The following is an 18,481-nucleotide window of genomic DNA, read 5'->3' as shown; positions in this document are numbered from 1 at the left end:
ATAGTCCGGTTGAATCGAACCCTGGTGCATTTAGTCGCTTGGTGCGGTTCATTTGGGTCGGTGTGAACACAATCCGAGACCTCTGAAGTGAACTAAACAACCGGACTCTAGTCCGCTAAAATAGGAGGTCTCGGAACGCTTGCTTGCTAACTCTGGAGCGGTTAATTGCTGGTGTGAACGCAGTCCGCACCAAAACATAGGAAGTGTAGTATTTACGTGTCACAATAACGCGGATGTCTTCAAAAATCTTTAGCGAAAGACTCTTTCAAGACATCCGCGGTTGTTAGTTAAAGAGTGAAGCAGAATGAAGTGTTGAACAGTGTCGTGTAATGTAAAAATGCTCCGTCAACTACATAAAAGTAAGAACACCTGTCGTCGGTGAAACGCCCTCCTTACTGCAGAACGTCTCGCATGTGTTATAATGTTTTTTAACGGACGTTGACTGATTATATAATCATATGCGCGGACCGCTAGAGTTTGTTGATCTCCAGATTAACAGCAGCATGAGAACAACCTGCCGTGCAATGAAATATTGGGCTACTAGTAATCTCGAACCGTCAGTTTAAAAAAGAAAAAGCGATACCGTTCCGTTAAATATCAATAATTTCGAACATCGCGGGGAAATTCCTTCGACTCATTTTGAAGTTTTGGGGGAAGCCGGAAGTGACGTCAATGCGGGAACGCTTCACTGTGTGGCGAGAGAGCCAAACACGGACAAAGTGTGTTGTCATGCGTAGAAATGGTGAATTACTGAGTTTAGGCACGTTAATAACGTTGTAATGAAGTTGACTACAGTATATTCATATTTGTCAGTGCTTTCATGTCAATTCGGCGAACATAAACATAAATGATCGTGGTGAAGATGATGATTACATTAGGATTACAAATCGGTAGTGAGAGCTGCTGAATTTCCTCCCGTAGGATGTGATATAAAAACAAATCGATTATTTTTGTAGTTGTAAACTCAAGTGGATGAAACTACATGTATTAGTGCTTTCATGTCAATTCGGCGAACATATGATACATTAAATGATCGTGAGGATGATGATTAAAAATCGTTTGTTTGTGCCGGTCTGCATTTCCTGATGAGAAAACAAACCGATGCTTTTTGTAGTTGTAGTACACCAACATGGATTAAACGTGTGGTTTTTTCACCACAATGTTGGGGAAATTAATGGATAAAATGCACGGATTATTATTATTATTATTCCCACTCCGATCGGGACACTAGGTCCACCGTTTCCCCGCAGCGAGGCTCCCCCGTTGACAGTTTACGTGGAATGGGTGCAGTGGCGGACTGGCCATCGGGACGAATCCCGATGGGCCGGTACCGAAGTGGGCCGGTCGAATAAGTCACTAGCACATCCCCCATAGGCGGCGCGTGAGGCTCAGGTTTGGGAAGGCTAAATAACTTTTTTTACCTGACGCTGCCCGCCTCCGGCGTCTATAGAAAAGAGATCAACTCAGTGTGCGGAGTTTAAATCTCTCAAGTCATATTACAGGATAAAGGAAATACAGTTTAAACTGCCGTATGCAGAGAAGATGCCGACGTGTCGCACTTATCATTCATATTACATCATCAATCAGATCATCGATCATATAATATATCATATATTTCCTTATCTGAGTCAGCTTCTCCAGCCGTATCTGGCCGTGCAACACTCACAGTGTCACATACTGTATGCAGAAGTATTATTTTAAGCAACACATTATGTTGACGAAACACTCGAGTCAAATGTAATTAAAGTCAGATCCACTCGTGTCTTAGACGTGAACGCGCTCTCAGCTGGAGAGAGAAACCCTGGCTTGATTTACCGAGTTGATAACCAGCGTCGTAGGACCGCTTAGCGAGATCTCGTTTGTTAGTTTGTTGTTAGTTTGTTTGTTACTCAAACATATCCAGGGTCTGTTGAACTGGCTTCGTAGTACAGGGCACAGGTGGCTGGCAGCGCTAATGTCAAAGACACAGACATTGCATTATATTTGTATTTTACCAGGATGCAGTGACACAAATATTTACATATTTACATTTACTATCTACAGCGCCCGCCGCCCCTGACATCCCCCACTCCCCCCGTTGACAATTTACTAGCGGTACCGAAGTGGGCCGGTCGAGAGTCCCGGGATGATCTTTAGTCCCAGTCCACCACTGGCTACATGACCGTATGATCTCCCATATTGACGCACCTAATTCCTAAACTTCTAACAGATACAACATAAAGCGATCCTTCAGCCTCATATGAGCTCTCAGACACGTTCAAAATTAAACTGTCATCGCTGTCTGAGCTTGCTGCTGTGTGCGCCATCGTGCGTTTACATGCAGATGCTGGGATCCTGAACGGTGCAGCTGGAGCGCTGTGCCCGCAATGACGTCACACATCATTTGGCGGGACTTGAAGAATCCCCGAGCAGATCCAGGAAATGGTCAACATTGAAGGGCAGATTAATGGATATCAAAGTACAAATATCCAAAATCAGTTTAGTAACGGTTTTCAAGGGGACAATATTTACTCAAATTGATGGGTTTGGATGATGGGGGAAACTCGTGTCACAGGCTCTTTAAATGCTATTTAAAATGTTAATTTGCTACATATCCACACAAACAAACAAAGTATGCAATCCAATGAATGTTAATCTAACTGGGTTTTGATAGATAACATATCTATTTTTCTTTTATTTATTTAGTTCACTCTAATCAATATTAATCAAACTATTGTTCAATATTGGGGACAATATTTACTCAAATTGATGGGTTTGGATGATGGGGGAAATTCGTGTCACAGGCTCTTTAATGTCTGACCAATGGTTGAACAGCATTTCCGTGCACATGACTTGTGTTTAAAGTTTATAGTCCGTTTGAGTTTTGCTGTGTGAACGCAAACGGAACCTTCTGAGAAATGAAACAATGTAACAAACTGTGGTCTGGTGTGCACCAGAGAAGTGGACTATTAGGTATGAATGCACCCTTAAATACAATTGTAGAATGTTAGGTTACAAAACTAGAATTCTCACAGATTTTATAACGTTGAATTACAAATGTGGAATGTCAAGTTACCTGTAGAATGTTACTGTATGTAGCCTATGGTAGCCTCTGTATGAAAGCGTGTGAATCCTGACTTGTATATGTGAAAGTGATTTAGGGCTCTCAATGACTGGAGAAATGCTGTTTATTTACCTCTGTAATTCATTGAAGAGATCAGTGTATCTTGTACGTTATTGCCATACATCCCGCTCAGGAGTGTATGGAGCCTCATACAGTTGCTCTGCTCCAGAATGAACTGACAGTCTGTTTGAGGTCATTTTTTCCTCATGGTGCCGGTCCAAGGCATTGAAGTGCAGAGTGATTACATAAACTACCCACAGAGCTGCACTTTGAAGGGCTATTGTGAATGGAAAGTGCAAAGGCTGTGAAGTAGACACTTGATTCTTCTTCCTGTTGACCTAATTCTAAAAAGAGAGGCAAGGGAAAGTAGGGGAAATGGAAACTCAGAGGACAGAGAAGAGGAGGACAAGGTTTAGAAAATGAGATTACCTGGAAGAAGAGGATGATGTTCCAGATGAGTCCCAAGATGATGGAGGAGTTTCCATCAGCAACATCCGCTGCGTCGATACTGACCAGCTTCACCTGCGGACACACGTAAATATGTAGTGACAGCCAATCACAAGGCATGATGCAGACATGTGTTCATGCTTCTCTTGTGGTACTCACATTCCTCTCCTCCAGGAAGGACAGGACCTTGGCGATGTTGTTGAGTCTGAAAATGCGATGTGAGGACCTCTTGAACCCGTGAAGCTGGAGGATCATTGAGAAAGAGACAACATATTACTGAATAGTATAACACCACTATGATTTACCAGAAGTCAAAGATCACTGCCCATCACCCTCGCTAAGCCGTTTTCAAATTCACCAGTGGGGTATTTACTGACGTATTTTATGTCGTAGGAAAAAAGGTTTAAATGTGTTTATCAGATTTTGCATACAGCATTATGGGTATTACACACTGTGCAGTCAAACACGTTAAAACAAGGTGAGAGATTCTGACCAGCTTGCAGCCGGAGATCTCCTCCAGCAGGGCCATGAGGATGTGTCCATCCTGAATGTCCCTGAACAGGTCGTTGACCTCGATGGGGGGGTCACACTGAGAGGGAAAGAAAATAGGAAGACAGTAATGTGATAAATAGATCAATAAATGAATCGGATTCTATTTTGATCATTTTTAGAATTCATCGTACATGACAGTTGTCACAAGTTAGACACTTCTATTATTGTTTGTTTGGTGGCTCATCTAAACTCTCCTGTCATTTCAGATCCCGCCTTCCTCCAGGCCCTTGTAATCAGCTCACTTCCCTCACCTGGTCTCCCCAGCCATTCCCCTCACCTGTTACTCATTCCCTCATCACTCCACAGTATTTATACCACCTCACTATCACTGGTCCTTTGCCAGATTGTCTTGTCGTTTCCGCCAAGCTCTCCAGTGAGTGTTGTGCTCTAGCCTAGATTTTTGTCCTGCCCGGTTTTTGACCCCTGCCTGCCTGTTTACGGATCTCGAGTTCCTGCCTGCTCCCTGTCTAGTTTTGGTTGCCTGTCTGATGGATTTCCTGGTTTTGACCCTGCCTGTCCCTGACCTGAATAAACTGAACATTGCTAAAAACTGGTTGTATCTGAGTCGTGCTATTGGGTTCTGATCTGTACCTGTGATCGTGACAACAGTAAATTGAATATCTTTAGCTTTTTTTGGCAAATAAGCCAATAATAAAAATAATTGTAGATTGCAGCCTGAGTGAGAATATAGGATGTATAAATAATATACAAATTGATAATCTGACAGGTGTAGGCTACTGTCTGTTCAAAGTTGTATCTCCATTTACACTTTATCAAAAAATGCAACCCAAAAACTGTAAAACCAACAAAAAGGCATTCAATATGACACTTGGAACACACAATACATGACAGGAACACTTTAGATTTAAACATAGGAGAACATGTATGTCTGTCACTCAGTAATAGCATATACTGGTGGCACATGTTTACACTGTGACATTTGAGGTAAACAGTGATCGATCATTCATCTTCTCTGTCAAACCAGCCAGTATGAGCCAACAGTTATTCCTGTTATCACAACAAGTAATTACTAACTAAAGCACTTGTCTGACAGTAGTGGGGGGGGTTGATCATTAGTGGGTCAGACATTTGAAGCAGGGCCAGAGTGAGAGTTGAGAAGAGAGGCTCATTGTGAGAGGAACAACTCTCACAGCCAGAGGACAGTGAGGAAGGGGACAAGTTTCCACAGAGTGAACACAGTGACGTGAGCTTTGCTGCGTGTACTGAAACTAATGCAGGCAGCAAAATCACTACTTTCATTTCAAGAAGATTTCAATGTACAGGACAAATAGGAGATTAGTGTTTCTTGTTGAGCCTAAAAACAATTGATGAATCCCCCCATTTAAACACATTTATTCTTGCACATCTGGATCCATCTTGTTGTTTCTTTGAATGACCAAGGACGAGTGTTGGCCAAATCCTCTTCTGTTATATAAACACACACCTTTGACATTTCTCTAACCCTAACCCTGATAACAGAGGCTATTACACAACTCAATACATGTGAACATGAATGAATATTAATGAATGATACATCTGTTATTCTGATAATAATAATGTGTTTATGATATTGCATCAATCACATTTGTGTTTTCTATGGGCCTCCATACAACCCTTGTTGTACAACCCTTTAATGGACAGGCTTCTGATTGGTTAAGGGGGGGGTAAAGGACCACCTAGGTCTAGCTAGACCTGTAACACGGCCACATTCTCTCAGATGAACTCTTTACAGCCTAATGAAAGTTTAATGCTGCACACAGGCAGCTCCACACAAACACATGTATAATTCACAGAGACAGAGAGACTGTAGTTGATGTACAGCCCCCCCCCTCAGCCGCAGTGTGAAGCACACACAGAGAGCGTGGGGGCCATAAACAGCTCTCTGGTTCCACCCAGCTGGTAAATAACGCTCAGTGAGCCGTGCAGTAATAACAGGATTACCATGTCCATTCAACAAAGATATACACAAACCTTCTCCAGATGCAGGTTCATCCATCGGGTGAAGGTCCTCTTCTGAACCAGCTCCCTCTCAACTGCAATACAAAGAGAAACATATTGCAGTCTTTAGGAAGCCACAGTAACATCAGAGTCTGAGGAAGAAGACACACACACACACACACACACACACACACACACACACACACACACACACACACACACACACACACACACACACACACACACACACACACACACACACACACACACACACACACACACACACACACACACACACACACACACACACACACACACACACACACACACACACACACACACACACACACACACACACACACACACACACACGTTTAAGTGTTGATTTTCAGGACATCTAAAGAAATACGACATGACCTATTTGAGCTTATAATTATTGTATTTAAGACACACTAAAGCTGCAGTATTCCACAAACGATCCACATAAAAGCGCCTGTAGCCAAGATGAGGTGCAAGCAAGCACTAAAACAGGAAGTGTTGTCAAATTCAAATGTATGAGGGGAAAAAGTCCATTTACAGTTTAAACTCTCCTAGGACCATTTTTTTGTTTTTGCCATTGACCAATTAAACCAATAGATGATGTGAATAACACAACACGTATGTTTTTAAATCCTTTTGCTGTGAACTTTGAGATAATGCCAATTAGCTAAACATAATCATGCTAATATGCGAAACTAAAAGGCTAAAGGTAGTATACCCTATTAGCATCACCCTGCATGTCAGCAAGTTGATGTTAGCATCTAGCTAGGGGTGTGTCAGCTGCAAAAGGGATTGTAAAAGTTATGGCACCAGATGTCATTAGACATGTTTTAAATGCATTAGGTCTGTCTCTGCTTGATTACAGTTTTGTTATTTGGTGCTATAAGGATAAAAAACAATTACAAGAAGTTTCAAATAAAGCGGCAGGATGTGCATCACAGCACACAGAATAAGTGTGATAGACATGCATGGCAATCTAAGCTGGTTTACTGTCGGACAGAGACACTCTATGCTTTAGTATCGTTTGTCAGAAATGTGACAGTGACACGCTCACCAATGATATTATGGGAATGGTTATTCCTGCAATCTTTAGCCTTTGGAGAGCATTTACATGCAGACAGACAGCAAAGGGAAAAGCCCTTTAGGGCCTCTTTAAAAACACATCTTTATTTTGGACATACATGAACTACTTGTGTATGAACAGTTGATTTTTAATTATTATTTGAATGTTGGTTAAAGGATGACCATTTTTAGTTTTCACTTCCTAACTTAATGACTGTTAAGCTGTTTTTCTTTGTTTATGTTTGTTGTGTCTACGTGGCTAAAATACTTAAATAAGTGTGTGAGTGTGTGGACCCCAGGAAGAATAGCGAATGTTCATGCTAGTGCTCATAAAGATAAAGCCAAAATCAGCACCACAGTCACCACCTGTCAGCATGACGAGTCACAAAGTCACTTTGATTCAAGTAATCAAGTCATGCTAAACCGTCACAAACACTCATTCCTCCTACGTCCATTGAACTTCTCAACAAACACATGTGACATATAGTTTAAAGGGTGGCCATGGGGTTAGTGCAGTAGAGTGTCACTATGTTGTCTGTGTATGTCAAACTGTGTACATGTACTGTAAGTCATGTGTGAATATGCTGTTGTCTTTTACTATGCACTATTTATGATTTGTATCTTTTGTGGAACTGCAGGACGGAATCCAAAACTAATTTTCTTACGAGGACAATAAAGTGTATCGCATCGCATAAATACGAAAGGATTAGTACAAATGTATTGATCCTGAGTTACTATATTAATAACATCTCCAGGCTAGGGAGGGCACTGCAGCATGTTTACTGTTGACTTCCTCCTCCCACACTCCCTGTGCTGCAGACATGTGGGGGGGCAACCAGGGAGGGTGGGAGGACCTCTGGAGGGGTTACCATGGTAGCAAAGTCAGCTGTTATTCATCTTTATGTCCAGTATGTCTCACTGGGGCCACACACACACACACACACACACACACACACACACACACACACACACACACACACACACACACACACACACACACACACACACACACACACACACACACACACACACACACACACACACACACACACACACACACACACACACACACACACACACACACACACACACACACACACACACACACACACACACACACACACACACACACACACACACACACACACACACACACAATTGAGCTGTGGCTGCCGTACTCATATTGATCCCTTCTTCCTCCACTGAGCATGGTGGGCAACACAGTGGAAAATACAGATAAAGGAGGGGAGTTATTGCTCTTCATCATGGGGGGTTTAGGGTTGTGGTCCAATTGGCCTCTTAGCTGTAGAGCAGTGGCATTAGGAGGGGAACGCCCCAAATGCAGAGAATTCCCCCCCTGATCTCAGACAATGCTGGAGTTTAGTTGGTATTCAAAAGGCGTCGCAGAGTCTTTATTGCATGGATCTTTGTCGGAGCAGACAGAGGGAGGTTGGGGAGGGGGGAGGAAGGAGGGAGGTGAGAGAGAGACTGAAGGGAGAAGAGCCGACATTAAATGAAGAGCATGTTCTCTAGAACATAAGTGAATCAACGAAGGAATAATGTAACCAATTATTGGCTTCAGTATCCATTGATGCAGCTTCAATAGACCAGAGTGTGATGCAGCCAAATGCTTCATCACTCTTCGTGTAGCACATGCCAAATGATGGAACTTTCAACCAACGTATTTGCAACTTAATTCATGTTTGACTAAGCAACAAGTTCACCACCATTCATAATGAAAAGTCAATCAAGATTGCTGAAAAAAACGACTGGTCCAAGAGAAGACAGGTCCGAAGACCGACTGTGGATTCCTGTTTAAAATGCATTCATGTCTTTACTGATTATGTACATTGGTCAGGAGTTTTTCAACAAGAGCAATCAATCAATCAATCAATCAATGTTCATTTATATAGCCCAATATCACAAATGTTACATTTGTCTCAGTGGACTGCACAGTTTGTACAGAATATCAGTATGACAATACAACACCCTCTGTCCTTAGACCAGGGGTGCCCAACCAGTCGATCACGATCGACCGGTCGATCGCGGGGAGATTCCCAGTCGATCGCGAGATGTGTCTAAAAATAGAACAACAACATTCTGTTTTATCGTTAATGTCCTGTAACATAATCTTCCTGTGCCAGAATAATGCACTTGAACGCATCAAAGCTTTGTGATTGGCCGGCGTGACCCCATGTGTCGGGGCGTGGCTGGTGGGCAGTGGGCACTATTTCGCTGAGGTTGTCCGTGTCAACAGGAGTGACAGTCCGCACACACACAAGACCGCAATTACGGCAGAAGCAAAAAAGCCCAAAATATATAATTTTCACTCCGAGTGGGAGGATCATTATTTTTGTATCTATTCCAATTCAAAGTCCATCTGTCTCATCTGCAATGCGAGCGTGGCTTTATCGAAGAAGGGTAATTTAGGAGCGGCATTTCAAAACAGTGCACAAACGCTACGAGACGGAATTCCCTCCTAATTCTGCCCTACGCTCCAAAAGGGGAGGGGCCTGAAAGGACAGCTAAATGCACAGCAGTCCATTTTCACCAGGCCAACAACAAGAGCAAGGCTGCTACCAGAGCATCTTATCGTGCCGACGAGCTTTTTGGGGGACAGTAAAAATAACAGTAGCATTTCAACAGGTTTTTGATATAATAAAAACTCAAGTTAGATACCGTTATTAATCAGCTGTAAGTTTTAGTTTGTTTGAACTTATTCATTATAATTATTGTACAACATGGTATAAGAATGCAAACATTCAGATCTGTTCTGTTTAAATTGATTATAGTCTATTATCAATTCAGGTTAAGAAACTAGTGTTGCTTGCATCCTATTTTAAAGGCATTTATTTTTATAATCTACTAAAATGCTACAAAAAAAGGGTTTGATTCTATTAATTTTGTCTTTTTTATTGCACTTTGGCAGCAGATTCCTGTGTAGCTTCAGATCTGAGTTGTCTTATTAGTAAGCCTCATTTATACTTTTGTAGCAACACTATTTTTATATAATGGCAAAGAAAGGGTTCAGAGTCTTTTCTTTTTTTCCTGTGTCATATGTGGCAGCACTGTTCAATGTTTCTTGAAAACATTACCCACTGTAGTGACGTGTGGATACACTCCAACTCTGTATCAACAACACTGTTGTGTAACTTCAGTTAAATACTAGTATGTGTGTAGATTAGAAAGAGGTAAGATAAAGGATCTGCAGTATTTTATGAAGTATTAATCGTACAAAGGTCAGTTTTATACAAGTAGAAGTGTGTATTTACCTGGTAGTAATGTCAGTAATGGCTACGCCTCTCTATTTGGACTGGTAGATCTCGGCAGACTGGCAACTTTAAAAGTAGCTCTCGGTTCAAAAAAGGTTGGGCACCCCTGCCTTAGACCCTCACATCGTACAAGGAAATACTTCCGGAGAAAACCCACAGTTTAAAGGGGAAAATGGGAGAGACCTCAGGGAGAGCAACAGAGGAGGGATCCCTCTCCCAGGACGGACAGACGTGCAATAGATGCCGTGTGTGAAGGTTATAATATTTCTTCACTGAAAGCCAAAACAACCCCGATAAATAGTGGTGCCGTGGCTCCGGGATTCTATGTTAAGAAACACTATCAGACAAAGCTAATGAATATGACAAGTTGTCAGGATGTGACCGCAGAGCCACACACAGCAACCACTGTACTGACTCAGAGGGGGAGTTTATCAAAGACAGTGGCCCAAGTCCAATCTGGCCCCTATACAAAGTAAACTCTGTCTGTAGTTACACTATCATGCTGAATAAGGGTCCTTCTTTAAAGGATGTAAATACAGTGAGAAAGCCAACTCCCCTCTCTACGTCAAAAAACAGCAAGAACATAGCTCTGCATTATTATCTCTTGGTAGAAAATAATTAATATAAATGAAAAAACTCTAATGAAACTTTTTTTGTAAACCCTTTTTAGAATTTTTTTAATCTAACGTTTATGAGCTGCTTGGTTTTTGCAACAGTCCCTGTTGAAAAACAGGGACTGGGTTTAACGTTTTGAAAAAAAAGGATTTAAAACCGGCCTTGACTATAATGCTATTAAACCCCCAAACTGTACTGCATGAGAAAAAAGGTGTGTTCAGGTTCAAGTGTTAGTGTACATATTCTTTGTGAAAGGTGGAGTTCCCGTGGGGGGAGGGGGGCCAGGTGCATGTTGCGAAAAAATTATTGTTACAGTGAATGAAGGGGGTGGGGTGTCTAAAGATGACCCCGAGTCACCCAAAACAATGCTGCTGGGTATTCCCAGACCCGAACACCAAATTATACACTTATCTTTTTTTAGAGACCTTAAGACTTGGCTAAAATTGAGAAAATTAGTTGTATAGTATTTATATACAGCTGTTGTGGAGGACATCATGAAGCCTAGTTCCGATAAAAAAAACTAGAGCGTAGTTATTATATAATTTTAACTTGAAACGGGTCACGGGAGACCCGAAAACAACACAAGGGTTAAGCTATGTTGGGATCCTTACTACCACTAAAAGCTTGGCATGGCAATCAATTAAATGTTTTTATATTTGATGTTACAATTGTCAGATGTTTCTTAATGATGGTACTCAAGTAATCATCGAGGATTAATCCCCTGGATAGCATGAATGCTCAGAACCCAAGTACTTGTCCAATGAAAAATGTACCTGATGATGGTGGACGACAAAAGGTCAAGAAGAACTATACTAGGCAAGTTTTAATGGTGGTGGTCATCAGACAACAACGATATGATATGAAAAAAAGACTATAATAATGAAGTAGAAATTGAGTTTTTACAGCTTGAACAGCATACGCTCTCTGGGACCAGATCAGGCGCCTGAGAGTGTATGACTTATCTCTTGCAGGAAATAAATCACCAGAGCTAACAATATTGCACATTCATAAGGATGGAGTATGAGGTATACGGTGACCTAATCTTTCATAAAACACTGCCAAGAAACCAGAGCTGCTGGTGGAGCGTACACCTGGAGAGATGACATCAGCTAACGACATTACCTACTGCACATAGAGGACTCTGTTGGAGCTACGGATATTTCATTTTACAAGTCTGACTCTGCGAGGTGAGTAATTACGTAGGTACTCAATTGGGTGTTTTTATTGTAATATGGAAAATGTCAGCTTTCTAAAAAGAAATGTGTATGTGCTGCAGTACAGTAAGAAAAGGATGGTGTTAGCATTCTGAGGTTCTGATACTGCCTAGTTTGGTGCTTTTTACAAATGTCTGTGCTACTGTGAATACAGTATATACATTCATCACTTTTCCCTGTTTTTCCCCCTAGTTGTGTTTAAGCTCAGGGATTATAACAGTAGATTCTTGTATGAAAGCATCAGTTGACCCTTTGAAATTACACAACTACCATGGTGTGGAACTGAACTACTGAATATATTGTAAACCAACTCAACAGTAAAATGCTGCTTACACATACATGTGTCAATCAAGTATTATACAATCATTAATAACTGACTGGCACATTTGACTGGAGGAGTACTTTTAGTTAATACTGGAAGTTCATTGAGCTGATATTACCTCTTCTACTTGGCGTATTTCCAAAGCAGCAATCTGAAACACTGTTCTTTGTTTGCCAGCTTACACACCCCCTCCCAAATCTGATAAGACTTTTCCACTGAAATTAGATCAGTTCTTTATTAGAACTGGTTTGGTTTCTAGTTGGTCCGACTAGCATGAATATCCATCACAATAACAACAATGGCAGACTACGAGATGTTTCTTGTATTACATGGATGATGTTAGCCTCGCCACCAAAGCCATTCTGACTAATGAATAACTGTATTTAGAGTCAACAAACTACTACAATGATATGAACATGCGGCTTTCGGCCCAAAAGGCGTCGACCCGGCTGAAAAGACCCGACGGTGTCCGGGCCTTCATTTGCTTGCCATGCAAACAGAGGAGGAGCAGCTGAGTCTACGAACCAAATGGACACGTTCAGCATGACAACTCTTTTATTACATTCCTGGGTGGAGGAGAGGGCACAAAGGGAGTGAGCAAATATAATGAAGGGGCTATTAGATCTGGAGGCTATAAATGAACACACATCTATAATAAAACACTAGACAGGCAATGAATGACTCATTGGTGGGATCTGGTGGTGTCAGTGTATTTGCTTTGTGAATCCAACCAAGAAACACAAAGTAAACGTCTTGCATTGCCTCAGAGTGGGGGGGGGGGGGGGGGATTATTGGATACAGAGCATGCATGTTGTTCAGCATCACTCCTTGAGATCATATTTGCACAGGCACATGTTTCCAGCTTTTATCATAAACTTTATTTAATCAAATAGACTTGTTGAGCTAGGGATCTTATTGAGCCCCGAGAACAAGACACATTCCTAATCAGACATCCAGTGAAAAAGACAATATAGACAAATAATGCCAGACAACCACAATCAACTAAGAACTAGTAAAAAACAATTTAAGTGTCAAATAAAAAAAACAAATGCGAAGGCTATAACATTTGAAAACCAATCAACTGAATGGGTTACTGTAGTTGAGATTTAAATGAGTTTCCTGATCCTGAAGTTTTCTCTATCTGTGTACCTACAGTCAGTCCATGCCACTGAGCAACTTTCCCAGGAATACATCGGGCCCCGCCTCCAACTTGTATGTCGTTTTCCATGAAGTTCTGTTCTGTTCGTCCTGCTTTGCTTTACCTGGCCCTTCCTGGATTCTGCGTAACAATAAAACGTTTTGGTTAAAAGAGCCTGTCTACTGCATTTGGGTCTACACTGCTCCACTTCTCATTTCAGGAAAAATGATATGAGATAGTGTAAGCTTCAACAGTACAGCTTTACATTTTTTCTCAGTTTATAAGTCATCTTAACAGTGATACAGACAACAATAGTCAGTATATAATGTGTCATTAGTGATCAAGTGTAATGCACTCTGATACAACAGATTTAGCAGCTGAAGGCATGAGGGGGCAGTTAAAATGCTGATCTGATATAAACCAAAGGCCAAGTGGGAAAATCATAAAGCAGACCAGTTTTCTAAAGACAAGTCAGCAGTCTGTGAAACTCAGTGTTTCTGACAAACTTCTCATCTGAGCTGTTGTTGAAGGGCTCTGTTGACCTCGGCCCCCCCTTACGGCTGCAGAGGACATGCAAGGACAACCCCCCTCCATATTTTCACATAGTGACCTCAAGGCATCTTAAGAAGCATCACTGTGACCAGCATCCATTCAAACCTTTTGCTAGCATGGTGTTACTTACATGAATACAATGCTAGACTGCAGGTAGCTCCAATTCACACAGAGTGCATTTATTGATTTTCCTCTGTAAATCAATGAACAACAAGACATGATGAGTCATGGTCGTGTGAGTCACATCAGCAGGTGGCATTGGTGGACCAATCACATAATGTTGTGTTAATCAAGCAGTGAAAGGCTTTGCACAAAGAATGTTTACATGTTTCTAAAAAATATGCTTGATTCAATGATGCAATTTTATTGACTAACATTGAACATTGAAAAATGACAGTTTACTGCAACAGTATTTTAGGTAGTAACAACTTTGATTTCATATTTAAAAGGAGATCAGTTGATTTCATTCCATAACATAGCCACACTATCAGCCTGAAATCCATAACACTTAGGTTCTTTGATAATGCTTCCAGTCTAGTGTGTAACGACAGGAAGTAGAGAACTCTTGTTTGTACCGCAGTGTTCAGCTGACAGGGACCCTGGGATCTGTCTCCATGGTGCTAATCAGTGGTATGAATATGTCTTCTTCCTCTCTGATAAAAGAGTAAAGCAGAACGCCTGCACATGTTCTGGAACCACCCACACAAGCCCCCGGCTCACTTTGAAAAAATAGATGAGAGGAAACCAAGCGATAGAGGTTTTCTGAAGGTTTCATAATCAGACTGGGAGTATGACGGTAGGTTTGTGTCTGGATGTAGCCCCGGTAGCAGTTAGGATCTGAAATATTCATGCGGGGCTGTGACGGGGGGATCCCTTCAGACTGCAGTGCTGCTGTTACATCACCGTTCAGGCTCTTGGCCGCATCATATCTTAACATGTTATATCAGAGCTATGTAAGAAAGTGGAAATGCTTCAGCTTCTGTTATCACACTATTATCAAAATGTCGTTTTTTTTACTAAACCCATTGGTATCAGATTAAATTAAGTGTAACATTCTATTTGAGGGCATTTGTTTTTTCATAAATGTAGATTTTTGCATGTGAATATAAATGTAAAATGCAATATCTTCATATGCCGTATTCTATCGATTAGACTATTTAGGACGACTTAGGGTGTAAACGGGTATCCAACAATTGGAGGGATAGTGGTTTGACCCCCAGCTCCATCAGTAAAAGTGTCAAAGTGTATATGGGCAAGATACTTCCCAAGAAACTCCTTTGTGGAATCAGCTTCCACTTTGTGTTCGGGCGGCAGACACCCTATTTTAAGAGTGCGCTTAAGACCTTCCTTTTTGATAAAGCTTATAGTTAGGGCTGATTAGATTCAGCCCCTAGTTTTGCTGATATAGGCTTAGTTTGTCGGGGGACATCTTACTTCTTCCTTCTCTCTGTCTATACCTGTGTACTCTCATGTTCCGATTAATCCAGCTTCCCCAAATGTCTTTCTTTTTGGTGTCTATATACGCCGGGATCCGGAGTCATGGATGATCCTGCGGTCCTGTGTCCTGGATTGCGAGCCCTGGATTGCGAGTCGTGGCTGTGGTCCTGGATCATAGGTCCTGGATGGATATCCTCGTGGATTCATCTTCTTATTATACACACATGCATTTCCAAACATTTGGACTACCTATGTTGCAAATGTATTATCTTTTCAATTTACACACGGCATCTATTGCACGTCTGTCCGTCCTGGGAGAGGGATCCCTCCTCTGTTGCTCTCCCTGAGGTTTCTCCCATTTTTCCCTTTAAACTGTGGGTTTTCTCTGGAAGTTTTTCCTTGTACGATGTGAGGGTCTAAGGACAGAGGGTGTCGTATTGTCATACTGATATTCTGTACACACTGTGAAGACCACTGAGACAAATGTAACATTTGTGATATTGGGCTATATAAATAAACATTGATTGATTGATTGATTGAAATGGACATGATTGGAAAAAAGGCAACTGTGGCTCAGGGGGTTAATAATCGTTTACCAATCCTTAACCCTAAGAGTGTTGGTGGTTTGATCTAACCCTAACCCTCCTAATCTCCTCTCACACATCCCTGAAACTGGCCCTGCCGCTGTACTTCTCGGAGACTTCAACCTCCAGACAGGGAAGACATCTGAACTAACATCTCTTTTAACCGCCTTTGCTTTCTCACTGTCTCCATCCCCACCAACTCATAAAGCTGGCAATGTCCTTGATCTCATATTCTCAAGGAACTGCTCTACGTCTAACCTCTCTGTAAACCCGCTTCACACATCCGATCACTTCTTCATTTCATTCTCTCTACCCCTTTCCAAACATAACAAAAAATCTTTTCTCATTCTGCACCTGTCCGCCGTAACCTTCGTTCCCTCTCCCCCTCTACCTTTGCCTCATCGGTGCTCTCAGCCCTCCCTTCCTCTGACTCGTTCCAACTCCTGCCTCCAAACTCTGCTGCAGAAACTCTCCTCTCTACTCTCTCATCCTCTCTGGACTCTCTCTGTCCTCTCACATCTCGGCAGGCTCGTCAGTCCCCTCCTGCTCCCTGGCTAAATGACACACTGCGTGCTAATAGAACCATCCTTCGGGCAGCAGAGCGGAAACGGTGGAAATCCAAACACCGTGACGACCTCCTAACCTATCAGGCTCTCCTCTCCTCTTTCTCTGCTTTGATCTCTCAGGCAAAAAGCACTTTCTTCCAAGATAAGATCCAATCTTCCTATTCCAATCCCAAAAAACTATTTTCCATCTTCTCCACCCTCCTGGACCCCCCCAAAGCCCCTTCCCCCTCCTCCCTTCTGTCAAGCAACTTTCTTAACCACTTTGAAAAAAAGGTTGATGATATTCGCTCTTCTTTTTCTGACTCACCTTTACTCACCGCTGGGTCACCAGACCCCCCTTTCACCCACACACTAACCTCCTTTTCCCGTCTCTCTCCAATACCTCATTCACACCAACGCAACTCCGGTTCAAGCTCCGTGCTAGAGCTTTTCAGGTTCAGAACCAGTTCTTCGGTTTAGCTCTAGCTCTTTTCACACCGCCCAGAGTCCGACTGGTAATGCGTTGTTGCGTCATTGTTTGCGTCATGATGTAACCGTTTGCGTGCCTGCTTCATAAAGCCAAACCGCACGGATTAAATCAGTTGCATTCATTTCTTATGGCTCTATCTGCAGCTTTTCTGGAGTCATTTCTGTGGTTTAGTTATATTCTTATAAAAAAATGTACTTGTGTCAATAAAGGTTTTTTTAAAACACAACTGCTTCCGAGGTCGGTCTTATTTCTTAAGGTGGACTGAACCATGAGTGTGGAGTAACGTTGTATCTTTCATTTAAATGAACTGTAACCTTCACCCAGGTATGTAACAGCTGTTCTCAAATGAACACGTGAAGTAAAGTTTAATATTTATAGTTTTATAGATTTATAAGTTATAATGAGAGGTGATCAACGTGAATGCTCAGGTTCCACCTTAACACGCAGACACGTTGCTTCACCATGAGCAGAAACCTTTATATATACAGTCTATGGCAGAAACACTGAAACTCTGAAACTCTTGTTAAGTTTCTCCATCGTTGTGTACAAACTGGATAAAACGCGGGCTTTTTGTTGTTGTTCAGGAGGAGTTGATCTGTCTCTGCCCCTGCCCCCGCCTCGACGTAAGCGTGACGTATGTGGTGCTTTTGCTCTGGCCGGACAATTTTTTGGTGCTTGAAACGAACCGGATTCCGGAGCTAAGAGGCTGCTCCGCTGCGGTGTGAAGAGGAAAACCCGGTACTTTTCAAGCTCCAGCTACGAACCAGCCCTGAAACACTGTTGGTGTGAATGAGGTACAAGTGAAGTTCTTACCCTCAAACCTCCTTCAGACTATCGCTCCTGATATTCTACCGTTTCTCACCCATTTCATCAACACTTCTCTAACTTCTGGTCACTTTCCAAACAGTCTCAAGGAGGCAAGAGTAAACCCTCTCTTAAAGAAACCCACTCTCACCCCGTCCAATGTTATAAACTACAGGCCTGTCTCTCTCCTCCCGTTCCTGTCTAAACATTTGAACGCGCTGTCTTTAAACAACTCTCCTGTTATCTCCATCAGAACAACCTTCTGGATCCGCACCAGTCTGGTTTCAAGGCAGGTCACTCCACAGAAACTGCTCTCCTCGCTGTCTCTGAGGAACTGCACATGGCTAAAGCAGCCTCCCTCTCCTCT

At 42.1% G+C, this 18,481-nt stretch overlaps 1 protein-coding gene across 1 annotated transcript in view; it reads right to left on the bottom strand.

Annotated features, from left to right (window-relative positions):
- The window catches only part of clmn (calmin), a 37,863-nt gene extending 24,091 nt beyond the window's left edge, over positions 1-13,772 (bottom strand). Inside the window, exons 1-5 of the mRNA XM_034198038.1 lie at positions 13,718-13,772; positions 6,074-6,135; positions 4,044-4,139; positions 3,710-3,793; positions 3,533-3,625 (exon numbers count right to left, since the gene is read on the bottom strand). Coding sequence (XP_034053929.1) covers positions 3,533-3,625; positions 3,710-3,793; positions 4,044-4,139; positions 6,074-6,135; positions 13,718-13,757 — 375 coding nt within the window. The 5' untranslated portion in view covers positions 13,758-13,772. The remainder of the gene's footprint in view (positions 1-3,532; positions 3,626-3,709; positions 3,794-4,043; positions 4,140-6,073; positions 6,136-13,717) is intronic.
- Positions 13,773-18,481: the final 4,709 nt, after the last annotated feature.

Source organism: Gymnodraco acuticeps, unplaced genomic scaffold (genome assembly GCF_902827175.1).
Source record: "Gymnodraco acuticeps unplaced genomic scaffold, fGymAcu1.1, whole genome shotgun sequence".
Taxonomy (NCBI): Eukaryota; Metazoa; Chordata; class Actinopteri; order Perciformes; family Bathydraconidae; genus Gymnodraco; species Gymnodraco acuticeps.
This window is presented reverse-complemented; position numbering and strand designations above follow the sequence as displayed.